The 21,554-nt window shown below is 39.8% G+C and overlaps 1 protein-coding gene across 1 annotated transcript in view; it reads right to left on the bottom strand.

Annotated features, from left to right (window-relative positions):
- Positions 1–21,554, bottom strand: part of LOC126470285 (putative inactive tyrosine-protein kinase Wsck) — a 158,904-nt gene that overhangs the window by 18,072 nt on the left and 119,278 nt on the right. Inside the window, exons 9-11 of the mRNA XM_050098036.1 lie at positions 15,079–15,180; positions 7,269–7,380; positions 3,081–3,277 (exon numbers count right to left, since the gene is read on the bottom strand). Of these exons, the coding sequence (XP_049953993.1) occupies positions 3,081–3,277; positions 7,269–7,380; positions 15,079–15,180 (411 nt within the window). The remainder of the gene's footprint in view (positions 1–3,080; positions 3,278–7,268; positions 7,381–15,078; positions 15,181–21,554) is intronic.

The raw sequence follows: 21,554 nt of genomic DNA on the forward strand, positions 1-21,554 counted from the left end.
TAGTTAACCCTTCCTCCAAACCTCTCTCCCAATCCAAAACCTCTGTCCTATCCAAAGACCTCACCTTCAGCCCCACTCCCAGATTCAACCAAACAGCCCTTGTCAAAGATTTACTGTCCTACACCCGTACTCTCTGCTGGAAATATCACTTTGCCACAAAGAAAAATGATCCTAATCCTACTCCTAATGGTCCAACTCCCCAAGACACTATCCAAATTGAACCCTGCCTGGAACAGTTCCGTCCTCCGTCACAGCGGGACCCACTTCCTCTTCCTCAAAATCACCCTCTCCAAAATTTTCCAGGAATTTCTGACTTCCAGCCTTGCCTCTCAATCCTTCTTAAAAAACCTTAATCCTACTCCCAACATCACCACTGCTGAAGACCAGGCTATGCGTGATCTGAAGGCTGACCGATCCATCGTCATTCTTCCGGCGGACAAGGGTTCCACAACCGTGGTACTTGATCGTCGGGAGTACGTGGCTGAGGGACTGCGTCAGCTTTCAGACAACACTACATACAAAGTTTGCCAAGGTAATCCCATTCCACATGTCCAGGCGGAGCTTCAAGGAATCCTCAGAACCTTAGGCCCCCTACAAAACCTTTCACCTGACTCCATCAACCTCCTGACCCCACCAACACTCCGCACCCCTACCTTCTACCTTCTTCCTAAAATTCACAAACCCAATCATCTCGGCTGTCCCATTGTAGCTGGCTACCAAGCCCCCACAGAACGTAGCTCTGCCTACGTAGATCAACACCTTCAACCCATTACATGCAGTCTCCCATCCTTCATCAAAGACACCAACCACTTTCTCGAACGCCTGGAATCCCTACCCAGTCTGTTACCCCTGGAAACCATCCTTGTAACCATTGATGCCACTTCCTTATACACAAATATTCTGCACGTCCAGGGCCTCGCTGCGATGGAGCACTTCCTTTCACGCCGATCACCTGCCACCCTACCTAAAACCTCTTTCTTCATTACCTTAGCCAGCTTCATCCTGACCCACAACTTCTTCACTTTCGAAGGCCAGACATACCAACAATTAAAGGGAACAGCCATGGACACCAGGATGGCCCCCTCGTACGCCAACCTATTCATGGGTCGCTTAGAGGAAGCCTTCTTGGTTACCCAGGCCTGCTAACCCAAAGTTTGGTACAGATTTATTGATGTCATCTTCATGATCTGGACTCACAGTGAAGAAGAACTCCAGAATTTCCTCTCCAACCTCAACTCCTTTGGTTCCATCAGATTCACCTGGTCCTACTCCAAATCCCATGCCACTTTCCTTGACGTTGACCTCCACCTGTCCAATGGCCAGCTTCACACGTCCATCCACATCAAACCCACCAACAAGCAACAGTACCTCCATTATGACAGCTGCCACCCATTCCACATCAAACGGTCCCTTCCCTACAGCCTAGGTCTTCGTGGCAAAAGAATCTGCTCCAGTCCGAAATCCCTGAACCATTACACCAACAACCTGAAAACAGCTTTCGCATCCCGCAACTACCCTCCCAACCTGGTACAGAAGCAAATAACCACAGCCACTTCCTCATCTCCTCAAACCAAGAACCTCCCACAGAAGAACCCCAAAAGTGCCCCACTTGTGACAGGATACTTTCCGGGACTGGATCAGACTCTGAATGAGGCTCTCCAGCAGGGATACGACTTCCTCAAATCCTGCCCTGAAATGAAATGAGATCCGTCCTTCATGAAATCCTCCCCACTCCACCAAGAGTGTCTTTCCGCCGTCCACCTAACCTTCGTAACCTCTTAGTTCATCCCTATGAAATCCCCAAACCACCTTTCCTACCCTCTGGTTCCTACCCTTGTAACCACCTACTCCAGTCCTGTAACCCGGAAGGTGTACACGATCAAAGGCAGAGCCGCGTGTGAAAGCACCCACGTGAATTACCAACTGACCTGCCTACACTGTGAAGCTTTCTATGTGGGAATGACCAGCAACAAACTGTCCATTCGCACGAATGGACACAGGCAGACAGTGTTTGTTGGTAATGAGGATCACCCTGTGGCTAAACATGCCTTGGTGCACGGCCAGCACATCTTGGCACAGTGTTACACCGTCCGGGTTATCTGGATACTTCCCACTAACACAAACTGTCAGAACTCCGGAGATGGGAACTTGCCCTTCAGTATATCCTCTCTTCTCGTTACCCGCCAGGCCTCAATCTCCGCTAATTTCAATTTGCCGCCGCTTATACCTCACCTGTCTTTCAACATCTTTGCCTCTCCTTCCGCCTCGACGGACATCTCTGCCCAAAACTCTTTGCCTTTACAAATGTCTGCTTGTGTACCCCTTTTTTCCCCCTAAGGTAAGTCTTTCCGCTCCCGGGATTGGAATGACTCCTTACCCTCTCCCTTAAAACCCACATCCTTTCGTCTTTTCCTCTCCTTCCCTCTTTCCTGATGAGGCAACAGTTTGTTGCGAAAGCTTGAATTTCATGTGTATGTTTGTGTGTCTATCGACCTGCCAGCACTTTCGTTCGGTAAGTCACATCATCTGTGTTTTTAGATATATTTTTCCCACGTGGAATGTTTCCCTCTAGCACGCACGCACGCACACACACACACACACACACACACACACACACACACACACACAGAAAGAAAGAGAGAGAGAGAGAGAGAGAGAGAGAGAGAGAGAGATGTATATATTATTCACTCATATGCAAAGAACAAATTGAGGGCAACAGTAGGTAAAAATAAGGGTACATACACCATGACACCTAACAAATTAAGTGTTTTGAGAGGAGAAAGTATTACACAGTGTAGCAGCAACTCTTTTAAGAAAATTACATATTTCCTTCATGTCATTCAGTAACCTCTACCTGTGCTGTCCAGTTCACTGTAATACTAAAACCAGTACAGTTGTGAAGATTGGTTGAGTTGTGTACTAGTTGCAAATCGTACTTTATTATGACTCCACAAGACAGAATTGCAATCCAAAAGTAATTTAAGTGCTTACATATAAACACAGGCAAATTTCTGCTTACAAGTTTATATCTAAACATGTATCCAATCCACGAAATATACTGTAATTCATATACTACTTACCAACGTGTCTTCCAACATATTCTTCAGTATACAGACTATCTCAGAAAAAGTAGGTCTCTCATCCAAATCAAGCTGCCAACACTGAAGCATTAACTGGTACAAGTCATCACCAACAACAGGTAGTTGTGCCAATCGTAAACCACGCATCACTCGAGCTGGGACATCTGTATTAGACACTTCAGCATAAGGTGTTCCTCCTGCAAGCATAACAGTGATCACATACAGTTGCCACATGTTGTATGCTGTAATGATAAATCATTACAGCAATCAGCTTTATACAGAAAGACATATAAATAATTTATGCATTATTTATTTACACTGTATTCAATAACATCCCAATATTAAGTACTGTAATTGTGTTGATTTTCTGTTAAAAGAGTAACGTTGCATCATCATTTCCTTCCATCCTCAGTATCATCCCACACACACTCGATTATGGAATACTGAGATATCTAATTACAAAGAGACCACAAGAAGAATGTATTTCTCAGCTCCACACAATTTGTGACATGTTAGTTTCCACAGATTGTTGACAGAATCAAGCACAAATATCAGTAACACTGTCACAGTAAAGTGTTACAACAAATAACTGGATGATTCTGTAGGACTTTATTTTCAGCAGCAATGAATATACGAGGGTGGGTTGAAAAGTTCTTGGAATCACCATGAGAGGTCAGCACTAGCGCAATGAGTTGTTCAAATGATATTCATAGGACTGTTACCTGTAAACACGTGTCATGTCAGTGCTCTTTGGAGACAGCTGTCGTGGTGACATGGCTCTGTTGTTGTTCCTGCATAGTGATTTGCGAAGATCGAAAAAAATTGAGATTCGAGCAGTGATTAAATACTTCATAAAGAAAGGCATGAAAGCAAAGGACATTCATGTGAATTTCCAAAAGACACTGGGGGGTCTCTGCTCATTCATATTCAACTGTTGCCAAGTGGACAAATGAATTTAAATTTGGTCGGGAGAGCTTAGATGATGATCCGCACAGTGGTCTCCCAAGATGTGTCACTACTCCAGAAATAATTGCAAAAGTGCAGAAAATGGTCATGGAGGATCGCTGATTGAAAGTGTGTGAAATTGTTCATGCTTGCCAGATGTCATCTGAAAGGGTATATCATATTTTAACTGAAGAATTAGAGATGAAAACATTATCTGCAAGAAGGGTGCCGCGACTCGATGCTCGATCAAAAACGCGTGAGAATGGACATATCAGAACAATGTTTGGCCTGTTTTAGGAGAAACGAACAAGTTTATGAGCCGGTTTGTGACCACAGATGAAACTTGGGTGCACTACTATACCCCAGAGACAAAACAACAGTCAAAGCAGTGGAAACATGCTGATTCTCCACCTCCAAAGAAAGCAAAAACAATTCCTTTGATGGGAAAGGTCATGGCATCAGTGTTCTGGGATGCGAAGAGGATTCTGTTTGTAGATTATCTGTCAATTGGGCAATCAATTACTGGAGCAGACTATGCTAACTTCCGGGACAAATTGCAACAAAAGATACGCAAAAAAAAGGCCATGTTTAGCAAGGAAGAAAGTCACCTTCCATCAAGGCAATGGTCACCCGCACCCATGTGCCATTGCCATGGCAAAATTACACAAACTGAAGTATGAATTGTTTCCACACCCACCTTATTCACCTGATATGTCTCCATCAGACTTCCATCTCTTCCCAAAACTGAATATTTTTCTTGGTGGATGAAGGTTCACTTCAAACGCAGAATTGATAGCCAGAGTTGACAACTATTTTGCAGGCCTGGAGAAAACTCATTTTCGAGATGGGATCAAGGCACTGGAACATTGTTGGACCAAGTGCATTAATCTACAAGGAGACTACATTGAAAAATAAAAAAAAATAAAATTCAGTAATGTAAGTACTTTTTTTCTATTCCGTTCCGAGAACTTTTCAAACCACCCTCATAACTATAGTTACATGGCAAATCAGATAGCATGTACCTTTAATAAAGTGAAACTAAAGATGATATTTCGTACCAGAGTATGTATCTGTTACTAAGGAAAAGGATACACTGAGATGTGAAGTAAATGATGATGCATTCTATGAAGTTTGTTCTTTTTCCTGTGTGAAGAGCCAGTCACAGTGGCACCGATATTGAGGTATTCTGCTCGCAACTGACATCGGCCAATTTTTTCAAATCAGTATGTAGATACATGCACAATTTCACTGCAAGCAATCTCAGCTGAATGTAGAGACATGTTTTCTTTAGTCGAATCGGTTGATGTTCCCACACACAAAACATGGTTCCTGAGACATTTTTAAGTTTACTACAAGAAAAAAGGAGTTTGAGGCATCCTGAGGATGAGAAATATAACCACAAGGGCGTGTCTCAGAATCCATAGTCCAAAATTGTTACTGTATTGGAAACCATAAATTTGAAACAACTTAAAAATTTAATAATTAATTAAATGTTACTTTTTATTACATTATGGCTGTTCTATAGCTGCCTATCCATTTCAACCTCATATCTATACATAATGTAGCACATCATCTGCAACACAGGCAAAATCTGTATTGGAAATTTTAGGCTTAACCTCAAAAAATTACATGTTCATGTGAGAAAGGTGGCATATGTCAATTCTGATGCTTAAAGTTACAGTAATGAATCTCTTTTTGCGTTGGTATTATGGATGGACATTAGCTGTCTATGAATTATTACTACTGCTTGCTGGCACATTTATGCCAGCAGGACTGTGATTCTTTTATATGAGGTGTATGTATTTCCACTTTTCAGTGCTTTAGGTGTTCAAAGTATCTTATTCTAAAATGTGTTTAGAGTTTCAAGCATATGCCGAATGACAGTCATTGAAAATTAATTGCATGTGTCTTTTGCTGAATTTACTTGAAATTGTGCAGAGTGTTTTTAATCTTGTTTTTCAATGTCTCCACAGTTCACTGAGTTTGTAACAGAACATTTATCTCTTAATCTCATGTATTTGTAAAACACATCTGGTTATACCATTGAGGAAAGAGTGTACAGTTTGAACAGACGAAGTGTACAGACAGTGTGTACAGTTAGAATAGACTGTAACCTCATGATGCCACCAAAAACTAACAAAGGAGATCGGATGCACTGTGACCAAGCTGTTGGTCAATGTTATTGGGTGACTGCATCTGGTGACCATTGTCAGTGCCACTTGACCACAGCCTAAAAGTTACATCCTACCCTGCACAATACTATGCACAGTGTGTTTTTGTACCCTCCTTGTTAAGAGCAGCCCACTTACAGAAAACCAATCAATTTTTAAATCAAGAAACTTTCAAGTTGAACCAGTGTCTAACACATTACATAAATCACTCCAGCTTGCACTCTGCATAATCCTTCCATAACTGCATGTGAAATCATTAATTAGCCTGCAGAGTTAATTTTAAAACAGAAAATGTAAACTTATTGAATATGTCCTCACAAAGATATGTTTCTTACCCTCTTGCACAATTCCGGTAGAAAAGTTTCCACACTGGTGTATAATTACAAATCTTAAGAAATACTTTTTACTGTCTTTTCTTTGGTTTCTTAAAACCTGTTATAGCATTCTACTGTCTGAATAGTAGAACAATACCATTTCAAATCTTCCTAGAAACTGCTTAAAATTTTCTAATGGTAACCCGTGTTCTCTACCTTTTATGAAGCAGTACCATGAATGAGCTCCACTGTGTTGTTGTAAATAACTTTTAGTTTATAAGAACTTTTCAAACCCACAGCTCCTTTCACAAATATTATAACCTTCTGAATTTTTTATCTGGTTTCCCGAGTTTAAAGGTGCTCTGACATGCCAATACATCAAAAGTGTTTTCGCCTCATAATTCATTTAACCATGCAAGAAGATTTTTCACAATTTTTCAGTCCAGCTGAATTTTAGCACATTATACTAAATATGTGACACCATTTCACTTTCTTTGCTCTGCTTGAAATTTCAGTATCTATTATTACTGTCCATCAGAGGCAATGATGTTGACACTTATCACAAACATTCTACACATTTCTGTTCCTGAGAAAGAAAGCATGGAGCCACACAAAAGCTGAAACATGCAGCTGATAGTATTTGAAGAACATCTGTAGTTACAAAAAAGTATCTGATTTAGCACATGCATTGCAATAGGTCATTAATTTTAGAATCTTCTTTATTTATAATAATGAATTGTGTCTGAGCACATACATACCCAATGCAGTAATTTCCCATAATGTAACACCGAAAGACCAGACATCACTTTTGCTCACAAAATAGCGACCACGGAATATTTCTTGAGCTGTCCATCGAGTGTAATCTGGAACCTACAATTACACAGGGTATTCATCACTAATTGAAAATTCACTGTTTAATATGATGATGTTGCATATGTGAAACTCAATACATGAAGACCCAAAAGATGGCTGTATGTTAAAGCTACCATTAAACAAAGTACAAATTTTGGTCATGGAATGTCCTTGGTGGAATACAAATAATGGAAAGAGCCGAAGTACCAACTCACCATATAAAACTTTCTGGCAGATTAAAACTGTATGCTGGACTGAGACCTTTGCCTTCTGTGGGCAAGTGTTCTGCTGACAGAGCTACCCAAGCACGACTCCCTCATAGCTTTACTTCTGCCAGTATCTCATCTCCTAACTTGCAAATTTCACAGAAGTTCTCCTGCAAAATCTGTAGGACTAGCACTCCTGGAAGAAAGGATACTGCGCAGACATGGCTTAGCCACAGTGTGGAGGATGTTTCACATTAAAACTTCTCTGAAGTTTGGAAGGTAGAAGATGAGGTACTCGTCGAAGTAAAGCTGCGAGGACAGATCATGACTTGTGCTTGGATAGTTGGCAGAGGAATTGCCCGCAAAAGGCAAAGGTCCCAAGTCCCAGTCTTGCCTGACACACAGTTTTAATCTTCCAGGAAGTTTCATATCAGTGCACATACTGTTGCAGAGTGAAGCTTTCATTCTGGAAACTGAACCTATAGTTGATGTGTTGAGTCATCAATAGGAACATAAACTAAGCCAAAAATGTTGCTAAGCTTTTGGATGATGTCCTTCTTCACAACTAACTACAGAATACATTTGACATTGTCTGAAGATTAGCAGTGTTTAAAGTCCAGTCTGCTCAGTCAACAGGCTGTTTTTAACGTATGAAGATCTTGATATTACCCCTTAACAACCACTAATAATCAGTTTCACTGAAATCATTGTTGCAAATCAAGTGAAATAAATTAACAGAAGCTGAACTCAAATCTCACTGTAGTATTCTTAATGTAAATTGACTATAAAAGTTCACCAAATTTAATAATGATCACAATCAAGTTACCACTGAGATCATTTTTCAAAATGTCACTGCTGATTACTGTTCACCTGTTAAGCTGAGGGGATCCTGTATCTGCAATTATCACTTATTGACAAGGCACAGAATAGTAACAGTAAAACGAAGATATGCTTTTATGTTTCATAATACAGGATCCGTTTTCATGAAAAGGCAATTAGGACAGATACTTTAAAAAGTGTGCACATAAATGCTATTACAGTATCTGTGTCTTACAATGTGAGATGCAACATCTATGGATATCAGTTATACCTTAACCTAACATACAGCTACAAAAATCAAAGTCTCCTCCCCCTTCTCACTCTATCAATAACCTAACTCAAAAACATGTTCCCTTCTCTACACTTTCCTAGCTCTGTCTTTATTCCTTACTTTTCTATTGTCATATTTTTTCTTTTACAGTTTATGCTTCTTCAACTATGTCTTACTGAACATGGTGCCACGGCCCGCACTGCTAGAAATTCGACTATTGCTTTTAGGGAAATCTTCCCCGGGTGCTTGATCTCTTGGTACAGGACATTCCATGGCCTGCACACATGTCAGATTTAAATCCATGTAACTACTTTTTGTGAGGCTGCCACAAGACAGAGGTGTACAAACATTGAACCAGGACCTTACAAACCACGAAGAATGCAATATGCCTTGAAGTAGGCTGCATGCTTCACAAAGTAATGTAGAACTTCAGAAGCTGGCTGAAGCAGTGCATTAACAATGAGGGACATCACTTGCAAGAGCTGTTGTTTAAAACATCACGAAATTAACTTCCAGTTGTACCCTCCTGATGCCAAAATATAATTTTGTTCTACTATGTTTCTTTATTTTTTAAAATTTACTTTCAAAGTTAGGGATACTTCACTGTTCTACCCCACAGCTTTAAAGCTGTTTCTTAATAATAGATTGCCATATGTTAAAAGGACCTCAGCCATTCCAGCCTAGTTTTGAGAAAACTAACAAAAATGTAATTACACTTAGATCATTCTTATTTCCACAAATCACTATGATTTTAGAAAGCATTGCTTGTGCAAAACCCAGCTTGCGTTTTTCTCACACAACATGTCCTGAACAATTGATGAAGGGCAACAGGCAGACGCCATATTGCTAGATTTCTGGAAGGCGTTTGACACAGCACCCCGCTGCAGGCTGTTAACGAAGGTAGCAGCATATGGAATAAGTTCAGACATATGTGAGTAACTCGAAGACTTTTTAAGTTATAGAACCTAGTATGTTGTCCTCAATGGAGGGTGTTCATCAGAGACAAGGGTATCGTCACAAGTGCCGCAGGGAAGTGTGGAACACCCGCTATTATTATCTACATACACAAATGATTTGGCAGACAGGGTGGGCAGCAATCTGCAGTTGTTTGCTGATATTGCTGTGGTGTACAGTAAGGTGTCGAAGTTGAGTGACTGTAGGAGGATACGAAATGACTTAGACAAGATTTCAAATTGTGTGAGATGAATGGCTGCGAGCTCTAAATGTTAAAAAAAAAAGTACATCAATACAGACCAGCAGGAAAAACAAACATGTAATATTAGGATACAGCATTAGTAGTGTCCTGCTTGACACATTTGCAGCATTTAAATATCTGGGCATATGAAATGAAACGAGCATGTGAGGATTGTGGTAGGAAAGGTGAATGGTCGACTTTGGTTTATTGGGGAAATCCTAGTAAAGTGTGGTCCATCTGTAAAGGAGACCACATATAGGACACTAGTGCAACCTATTCTTGAGTAATGCATGAAGGTTTGGAAGCTGTACCAGATCAGATTGAAGGAGGGCATCGAAGCAATTCAGAGGCAGGCTGCTAGATTTGTTACCAGTAGGTTCTAACAACAAGCAAGTGTTAAGGAGATGCTTCGGGAACTCAAACATGAATTGTTGGAGGGAAGGCGATGTTCTTTTTTGAGAAACACTATTGAAAAAATTTAGAGAACTGGCATTTGAAGCTGACTGCTGAACGATTCTACTGCCGCCAACATACACTGCACGTAAGGACCATGAAGATACGAGAAATTAGGGCTCATATGGAGGCATACGGGCAGATGTTTTTCCCTTGCTCTATTTGTAAGTGGAACAGGAAAGGATAGACCAGTAGTGGCACAGGGTACCCTTCACCACGCACAGTACGGTGGCTTGCAGAATATCTATGTAGATATAGATTTTTTCTTTTCTCCTGAAAAATATATCAGTAATACACAATAATGATGTGAATATCAGGGTTCTATTCACATTGCAAAAAAATAAAAATCATGCACATAAAAAATGTTTACACTTCAATGACAGAAGTCCTTTTAGCACATTTCTGGATTTCTGTTGTAGATACCATGTTTTTCTCTTAATAAGGGCGTTCAACAGTGGATTTAATAATAACCAATTATTACAAATTTCTGCCACAATAAATTTTTGACCTTCGTTGCAAGTTATTAAGAGCTTTGCTAGTTCATGTATCATATAGAACCTGACATGACTTCTAAGTTCGATTTTCATTACGTTGAATTCACAGTCACGAGGGAAAAAGTAATATCCCTTGACATGAAAATAGTGTTCAATTTACACACCAAATAAATTAATAAAAAATGGTACTGATCCCCCTTGTCATCAGTGTTCTGCCAAAAGACAGATTTTCACATGGTAGTTCTCCAGGCTGTCTGGTCTTCTACCATCCTCTTCATGTCTGCATAATTTCCTCTTCCCTTTATGTCATCTATCATCTTGTATCTCCTTCCTCTCAGTCTTCTCCCACAAACCAATCCTTCCAAAGCATCTGCTAGAAAGCACTCCCTTCTCAATGAATGTCCAACCAGTTCTTTTACCTTTCTCTTACAACCTTCAGCAGACACCTTCTCTCACCAACCCTTTCCAATCCTGGACAGGAATGTGTAGAATTTGGACACTTTGCACGGGGCACATCTGTCCTTTCAGTTTCTTCTGTAAGATTAGTATGATATTTTTGGAGCCTTGTCTAATGAACAATTAGCAATCTAGTGGAATGTCACTTTGCAGCATCATGAAGGTGAGGGCTTCTCATTTCCACCTTCAGCTCTTCATGTACAAAATGTAAACTGAAATTTTCCTTCAAAAATGCTGCATAAGGTGATCTTTATCTGGTGATATTTCTCCTTAAACAACTCATACATCACTACAATGTTAAGCATGGCATATAAATATCTTATATCCCTGCCAGCATAATGACTTTCTTTTAGTGGAAAACTTTCAGTATTTTGCTGGACAGCTTCTCTTGTTTCTGCTGGAAGGGCTCCCTTTACATGCTACAAAAGCTTCAGTCACTGACTGCAGTCCTTATGGCACATAACATGATTTCTATAGCATCTTTCCTACCATAACCAAGCATCTGACTGAGAGCCTTCTAGCATTAAAAGATGCAGCTACCCTACAGCAACATGTCAATGTGCATAACTCCATTTCACATATTTCCGGACTTAGGCCGTTTTAGCATGCCATGATTCAAGTGCACAACAAGCATCAGGCACTTATCTCTTATGACAGAATTGTATGTGAAAGGAAAATTAGGTTTTAATGTCCTGCAAGTGTTGAGGTTATTAGGGATGAAGTCTGAGTCCTGATGAGAAACATCCCACTGACACTCCTTCTCAGCTCTCCCAATGTGTTATTCTGCCTTCCACAAAATCTACAGAATATGCTTGTGCAACCTCATGCCACACCTACTCCCAACCCCCTTGCTACCCAGCTCATATTTCTGTGGAATCCCCAGGAGCTAGACCTGTGCAATGAACCCACCCAGTACATCATATTTCATTCCTGTTACAGGCATATCCTCTCCTATTCTATCCTATCCTATCAGAGGCAGGCTCACCTTAAAAGCAGTCACATCAAACACCAGCACCACTGCAACAGTTTCTCTAAACTACTTAGATAATAGTTCTGCTTCTTAGTCTCTACCTCCCAGCCATCAACCATGCTTTCCTCCCCTTTCCTACCTCATGGTCTCCCACTAAGTGCCTCAACTACACAGTGAGTTATTACCTTTACTCCTTCCATTATTTATATTCCACCCAGGATTCCCCATTAACATATTTAAAATCAATTTTCCATGCCCAAAGAATTATGGCACTAATTGCTGTATTTTATGTTCTGTTTTGTACTTTCATTCAGGCCTCAATAAAACAGACAAGCTGCCGATAAAACAAGAGCCTGAGAGAAAAATTGTGAATGATAGTACAATTATGAACTACTATTTGAGAAATACCTAAAATAAAGTTGTGCCATTTGAACTGAATTAATTCTGACAATACAAGAGACCTACTGAGTCAGCCAATTAGGTACTCTTTTTCTGTATCTTAAGGAACTACTTTTTTTCTCTTTCTGTCCCATAACTCACTGAAAAGAAAATTTAAATTGAAGGGATGTACACATCTAAGTACTTTAAATTCAGTTGTTTGCCTCATACTCAATGTTATGCGGCCTTAAAGAACATCAAGTTTCTTATTAAACTCAATCTGGCTCTTATAGCAAGCTACAAATACAGTTCCGATATCTGTAAGGTGACCATTCATCAAATGGCATTTTCAACAATGCAGGTAACATAATAGGAAGTACACTATCATGGTGCTGAATGTCCAGAAAATTAAATGCTAATAATGAAAATTGATTCAGCTACCGATTCTCGCACTTCTTTTTTTTAGTAGATTTTCATCCAACTAGACATCTGTATCAGTGGAATAATATCATAGACGGGAGGAAGATTACAGTTTAATGTCCTGTCAACAATGCACACATCATGAACAGGGCATAAGGTTGGACTTGGGAAGAAAATAGGCTATGTCCTTTCAAAGGGACCATTCCAGCACTTGCCTTAAGTGATTTAGGGAATTCACAAAAAACCTAAAACTCGACAGCCATAAGGGGATTTGCAGTGCCATCCTACTTGTCCAGTGTCTTATCAGTGCATCATTTCACTCAATCACAGTACCTTCTTTACAGTTCTTCTTACAGTTCTGCCTAACTACTATTTCTTACAATCCCAGCTTGTAAAACAAATTTTATAGACCTGGTGCCAGAAGAGTCATTTTAATCAGGTACTCACCGTAAACTCTTAATAAAGTAGCCCACATGCATCAAAGTGGCAGTAAGACTTTAGAGAGGGTATGTTACACATGTCTGATTCTTAACGTTCTTACTGCAATAAAATACACTGAGATCTTGTCTCTTGCCCCTTTTGTGATCATCTATCATTTGTGGGGCTTGCACACATTCTGATGACATCACGATAATGTGCTGAGCAAAATTGTTCCATAAGAATATGTGCAACAGGAAATAAGCATATCAGTTTTGGACTGAGGCCATATAATGAAAATACATGAACTGGACACTATCAGAAATGCTACTTCGACAGATAAAAGATGGCAAATTTTATACATTAGTTAATCACTGAAATCCACAAAGTCGAGAGGTTGCAATATTGGCTGTATCTCCGAACACTGGTGAATGTGTAAATGCGAATGTGATGCCTTCTTCACATGTGCCACTGTTGTTTTAATATAAGACTATATCTGTACTATGAGGCATCTACAACCAGGCTACATGTAGTTATGAAATATTTATGCCACACACTATTAAAAGTCAGAAGTCAATTTCACTGTCAACAACTTCATAAGCTAGGCCACCTGACCTGTCCTACTTTAAGTGTCCACTTTTTTCTGAAACGTCCCAAAAGGCATCTTCCAGATAAGATATGACATGGGACTAATTTTAGTATGTGATTTTTGTCAAATATTAGCATGTGCTTCAATTCAGTTACATGTGTGATGAGCTGTTAAATGTAGAAAAAAACCACAGAAGCATGTGTTACACGAACATGTAGGAGAAATTTATATCACATAAAAAAAATGAAAACAGGCTAAGCTACTCACACAGTGTACATGTAAGGTCAAAGGCAGATTAAGAGCTGCTTAAAAGGATGTCAATTGCGATCAGGAATTATGACTCGTTTGCTGTCCACTTTCCTAGCTCACAAGAAATTTTCTTCCTCATTTCCACCCTACAAATTGTTAGCTTAGTACTTGTTTCCATTTGCTTCTCTGGGGCACGATAGGACTTTCACTTCTTCCTATATTTGGAAATTTGTGGTAAGTTATTATGGGACCAAACTGCTGAGGTCATCAATCCCTAGGCTTACACACTACTTAACCTAACTTAAACTGACTTATGCTAAGGACAACACACACCCATGCCTGAGGGAGGACTTTAACCTCTGACGGGGGAATATGCACAAACCATGGCAAGGCGCCTTAGACTGCGCAGCTACACAGTGTGGCCTCCTTCCTACACTCGATGCAGCAATATAAGAGTTCCAACAGCTGGCAGTGCTGTTGCAAGCTTTCAAATATGAAGCCCAAATAGGTGCTAGCAGTACTGAATCTATGCGACTGAAACAATAGTCGGCTATGAAGCTGCAGCAACACAGAGGCATTGCCATAGTGACATACAGATCGGTTGAGTCATATATGCCGAGTATACCTTAACTGTTGAGGCTCTTTGTCACATGGATTATAGTATCTACAATTGTTTTCAATATTTAACATTATTAAAATCAGATGGTTGAAATACAAATTTTGTTGGGACTGATGTGAGAGAGACTTTATAAAGATATGATGGCAGACAGAGATTGAGAAATTTATTTAGCTCACTTACAATTCCATTTTTTGTGTACTGGGCAATTCCAAATCCACAAACTTTTGGTATCATTCCATCAGCCATTAAAATATTTCGCGCACACAACTGTTTGTGTAAAATCTGAAACAAAAACAAATGAAATTTAACTTGGAAAATCTTAAATTTAATTACTGTCAACTAACTTTCATATGCAGCTACACTTCAAAGGTGTTGATTAAAACATCATTTACTGAATTTAATGACTAGTAATGGAGAAAGATCTGTAACTGCCGGTACATAATCTAACAAGTGCAAAAAATTATATACGAGAAAAACAATATTTTATCATTTTCACGCATGTCTTGCAATTAGTAAAGCCTGATTCACACAATACAGAAATATGTAAATGGAAAAGTTTATCGTAACAATTGTAGCATATAACAACAACATGTTCACAAGTAAGGCACTGTTATTTAACTTGAGACGGAATGATTTTTATGTTAATTTTTATTATATATAATAAGTTGGAACTTAAATAGTAGCAACACTGCTGTGGTGACACTATGCAATGGAATCTGCTATTGTCGCTGATAGCACAGGTTGCTGACATACCTACCTTACCTCCGAGCAAACGGACTCGCCCGACCCATGTCACCAGAGTGCACGCAATCGAGGGAAAAACAGTCACTTGTGAGCGAGCTGTCTAACGTAACGGTGTCACTACGTTTTCAAACACTGGTTGGGAGATGGGCCACATGGTAGGAGCCAAAACTGAAATGCCAATCCAATGAATGGTGTCATTATGGGTCGCCGTGAAAGTCGAAAGTGCGTCAGAGCCCCAGTATTGTGAAAGGTATGGTGATTCTCGTGTACGACTGTGATGGTGTTATCCTAACACATTACATTCCTCCATGGCAGACCGTCAATGTACAGTATTACTGTTCTTTTTTGGAGCATCACTTGCAGCCAGCTTTGCGAAAGAAGCGACGACACTTTCTGCGCAACCCACCCATCAATTTTCATGACAATGCATAGGCGCATACAGCACAAGCTGTGGCTGCTCTGTTCCATCGATGGGACTGGGAAGTACTGTACCATCCACCATACTCCCCGGACTTAAGTTCTTGTGACTTTGATTTGATTCCAAAAATGAAGGAACAACTTCGTGGCATTCGCTTCAGAACTGTTCCAGAGATTCAACAGGCAGTAGACCGCTCCATTCGCACCATCAACAGAACAGGCTCTGCTAACAGTGTACTATGCCTTCCACATTCCTGGCAACAGGTTCTACACAATGTTGGTGAAACTTTGAAGGACAGTAACAGGTGCAAACATGTAACTCTTTTGTATCAGTTGTGAATAAATAATTGCCACTATTTAAGTTCCAACCCTTGTATTTCAAACTCCAGTCACATTACCAGTTCCATCTCACATTGTGTGTACCTCTACAGGCCCCTTCAGTTGATGAATTACTATGTAATGCATTCCTACAATCTGATAACGAATTGGTAAAAAGTTCAAACTGGTACTGACACCATTTGTGTAACTTGAGGTTTAAATGGCTCTGAGCACTATGGGACTTAACATCTGAGGTCATCAGTCCCCTAGAACTTAGAACTACTTAAACCTAACTAACCTGACACAGGATTCGAACCTGCGACCATAGCGGTCGCGGTTCCAGACTGAAGCGCCTAGAACCACTCGGCCACACCGCCCGGCTGTGACTTGAGGCTGAAATGTACGATTTTAGAAAACTTACAAGACAGTCACAGTGCTTCACTAAAGCAGTATTTCTGGCATGTGAAAGTTTGTGTCCTATGTTAATGTTTGAAGATGAGTGGGCCTTTTTCTTTGTTTGCAATACTTTCTTTCTTTCTCTCTCTTTTTAGAATTACATATCACTAATAGCAGGTGGTCAATTATGAAACGAAAAAGTCTTTGATAACTCACCTCATCAAAAAATTGAGTCTGACATACATAAAAGTTGAGATTAAACACATTTCTTCTTCACAGCAGCTCTTATTCCAGGGGCAACATTTTACTCGGAAAATTATAACATGCACAAGGTAAAAGAATAACATACTGCTTTTATTACACTGTTTTTCAGTACTGCATACTCTAATGCATAAATGGCCCATTCAGGGTGTATCAAAACATACAACCAAATCTTAAGGACATACTTCTCACACATACAAGATGACAATATGTTAAATGGACACAGATCCAGACACACTTTATTTTCATGTCAGTACTCATTTTCTACACCTCTTAATGCACAACAGAGGAACCAAAAAGGCTTTTTTATGGAATACTTCACATTAACTGCTAGAAGATGGGCCTTTATTAGTGTGACAAAACATGCACTTTCAACACAAGAGAACTCCTCGTTTCATATGCATACTGGCTTCTAAATAATAGGTTCTGCTGTGTCTTGGCCACTCGCCAACCAGGTTTACATCTCGCATGTGGCCAAACTTCAAGCATCACATGCCACAACCAGCCCAAGTGCCTGCAAGCCAAACAATCATCTGTACTTGCCTTTCATGTTAGTAAGCTTTCCTGTCACCAACAGCAAGTCAATTTGTTGTCCACAGTATCTTAGGTAGTCACCACATGAGGTGCCTTGTTTGCTGCCAACAGAGCAAGCATCTATGAGTGTGGCGTTGCAATTGCAGACACTATTTTACCTCCACAATGCCCGATGCTCGCTAGCAGGTTATGCTGTATCCATTACCTAGGGAGTGCACTCTCAAGTTACACCAACTACTGCCATGGTTTCTCAATTAGAGTCTCTTTGTGAAGTGTCCTGCTGTTCCGACACTGACCTCAGACAAAGTTGTAGCCAGCCCGCCAACCTGGGACTACCTTCTATGTAATAACTTGGAGCTGTAAGTCTTCTTGTCATTGACACGCATAATTGGCCTCAACAATCAGGTATCCAGAACATAGTATCATGGCCAACTAGTGTGATTGGATTCAGAGACCATCATTTGACAGTGTGGTCTTTCAGACTTAGACTTTCTGTTACTTTTCCGTGAATTTGTGATTCTGTAAGGTACACTATTTGTACTTTGGTTATCACAACTGGAAGTGTTTCATCAAGAGAGATTTGAGGAAAATTACTTTTGTGTTCAATCCTTGTCATTGTTTCAAAAACAAAAAAAATGTACTTTTATGTTATTATTAATAAACTTGTTGTGGTCTCTTTACCTGGGTGTGAATCTTTTCATATTGACCTCAGCAACGTATATACCAAATTACAAAACATATGGATAGGAAAAGGTGAATGAATTCTCTCCTCTCCATATTCTCTGGACCCCAAACTTGATGTGTTGAGGTATTTGAGAGCTTTCGTGTATTAAATCCCAGTATAAGATGCAAGATTCCCGTACTGCAGAACGCTACCAAACCATATGCAATCAGCTCATCTGGGATTTAATGTGATGGTCAGCTGATGCATGCATCAATGCTAATGGAGGGCATTTTGTACATTTCATGTAAGAAAGAGTTTCATGTGGTATGCTAGTACGTTCTGCGCACTTTTCGTCATTAATGTACTATGAACAGTTACAGAAAATGAATTCTAACATTAAAATACAGAGCATCTAGACCCATATCCATGTACCATATTTTCCTAATTTATGTGTGACTAATGTGGCCATACCTTTTTGTTACATTTTACATAAAGAGTGAATACCTGTAAATTCTCTCATTCCATAACATAAAGAGTGAATACCTGTAAATTCTCTCATTCCATAACATAACAACATATTGTGCAGATAAGCGATGGAGCATACAAGTAAGAAACAAACCAGTTCATACTCAATTACAGTACTCTTTTCTACAGCTACTACCTACAGTACAACAACATAACAAGATACCAGAAGAAAGGTTCAAATATAAGTACACAACATTACATCCACTTGAAAATTTATATGCCAACACAAATTATAGAGGCATTAGTTATATCAAGATCTTTTTGTATAACATACCACAGTCTTACAGAAACTTGCTTTACAGTTTCATAAAAGGCATGGAAAACTGCCACATGTTCACAGTTAGCTACCATGATATTTCAGTTCAGAATCTCATGACAATCTTAAAACCGAATATTTTCAGAGGACTTTAGATCAAATTATTATGGCAGTAAGTTATGTACATTCAGCAATTTTCCCAAAATTTGATGCAACAATTAATAAAGGAGGAAGGGTTTTAAGCTCACAGCTCCTTTTATGTCTAAAGCTATGTCCTGGTTCAAATATGGCACTATAACTGCTGAAATGACTATTATATCTCCATCCAACACCACTGAAGATGCAGGGATGTTTGAACTGAAGCCAGATGGGGTGCAGTTGGGCCGAGGGGATTGGGCACTTGCCAACAGGGCCATTGTTAGAAATGGCTGCACTGTGCAAAGTCTCTGGTGAAAGGAAAATGATAAAACCACCAATGTAGCAAGCCAAAACAGCTTTGTCTGTTCTATTAAGGCATTCGTTATGCACCAAAAGTTGTTTGCCCCTTGCACTGGTTTATAATAATTTTGGTTCCGTTTACTGGTGGTACTTTTATTGATACTTGACAATCATTTGCAAATAAGACTAGTGACTGATCACTCACTCTTGTAATGAACTTTTAATGGTACACTTAGCAATATATTCAATTGGTGCAGAGGACCAAGACATGTGCATGAACTGAAACATCATGGATTGAGAAGTACTGATGTGGCAACAAAAGCTACAACTCCAGAACAAAAACTGCAGCAGCAACTGACACTGGAAAAACAAGAGCAACAGCAACAGCAGCAAAAACAACAACAACAACGTCTGGAACAGCAACAACTGCAGTACAATAAGCTGCTACAACACCTGACACAAAAGATAGGCACTACACGTTCACTCCCCCCCCCCCCTCCTCCCCTACAACCCCCCAACCCCCCTCTGCCCATACAACTTTCTCAAGTTTCAACATGTCGAAGGAGAGCTGGGAAACTTATGTCTGTCATTTTTTGCTATATTTCCAGGTAAGTGATATTAATGACCCTATTTGCCAAACCAAAGCACTATTTTCTTATAGTAATGAGTACATAAGGTGGACTAAAAGTTGTAACCTCCTGTGCACCCTAGTAGTTTGTCATCTTCTGATATATGCACTTTGCTGTCTGAACATTATGGGCACCAAGGGCATTTACTACCTGCTCGCCTACTATTCAATCAGCACCATAAGAAAAGTGGTCAAGTCTTACACATCCTGCATGGCTGACTTACAGAGTCTTAGTTGGCAATGTAGTTTTAAATGTCTAGCCCATGACATATAATATATTGAACCTTTGATTTGAAACATAGTAATGGAATCTGTGCCTAATCACAGAGCAGGCACCAAGCCATTAAGCAAATCAGATCCAAAACTTAGTGATGTTCTAAAAATTGCTCAGTCATTTCAGATAACATTGGCCGCAATTAGAGCACTGACAATGGCATCAAATAAGGTAGTATCCAGCAACATTGTTTCCAGCAAATCACTGGATGAAGATAGTTCATTCTCCAGTGCCGACACACCATCATAGAACAAAGTGACAACATACACCACAGTATAGAGAAGCAGCAGCCAGTACTAAAACCCCATCAACACTGGTAGGTACAAAGTTGATTCCATTCAGCTGATAACGGCTTCAATTAAGCACCAGTCCATCACCAAATTGTCAAAGACCTGTTTCATATTAAACAATGTAGTGTAAATCATGCGAGTCAAGCCTGGACTGTTTTGACAAGCATAGCCACAAACAATGAAGACAGCAGAACACATTATTCAATGTGTGCACCAAGAGAGAACACCTGACCACTGTTTGTATGGTCCACTGAGTGGCAACACCAGAACACAATGTCACTTCGCAGCATCAGGCTGGTGCCCATAGCGGATGTGGAAACTCTCAGTCAGTTATTAATCCTGCTGGGCATCATCACTAGCAAAGCGCAGTTCCAGGGAGATGTGAGATTGGCAGTGTCTCTCATCAGTTCTGACACATAAGAGCATCCGGGCCTTGCACCGTTCCAATCAGCTCAGCAGTGAGTGATTTCACACAGAGAACAAATGATACCATTACAAGGCCATATTATGGTGCAACCTAAGTACAAAAGCATATGAAGAACACTAATTTCCTTAGTAGTAGCTTCACCTGTGCTCCTAACATTTTTGCACCAGATGCTTTTTTGCTGTTTGGTTCCAGATTAAGAAGAATAAAAATCTAATCCTGCGTTCCATACTGCACAATGATCTGGCAGCATTATGTCAAGATTATAAACAATTACAGTATTATGAAAAGGATAGATTACTACTCGCCATAGAGCGGAGATGATGTGTCACTGATAGGCACAACAAAAAGTCTGTCAAACAAGTAAGCTTTTAGCCGAAAAGGTCTTCATCAGAATCAGACAAAACACACACATACACTCAAGCAAAAAAAAAAAAAAAAAAAAAAAAAAAAAAAAAAAAAAAAATATATATATATATATATATAT

The sequence above is a fragment of the Schistocerca serialis genome, chromosome 3 (genome assembly GCF_023864345.2).
Source record: "Schistocerca serialis cubense isolate TAMUIC-IGC-003099 chromosome 3, iqSchSeri2.2, whole genome shotgun sequence".
Classification (NCBI taxonomy): Eukaryota; Metazoa; Arthropoda; class Insecta; order Orthoptera; family Acrididae; genus Schistocerca; species Schistocerca serialis.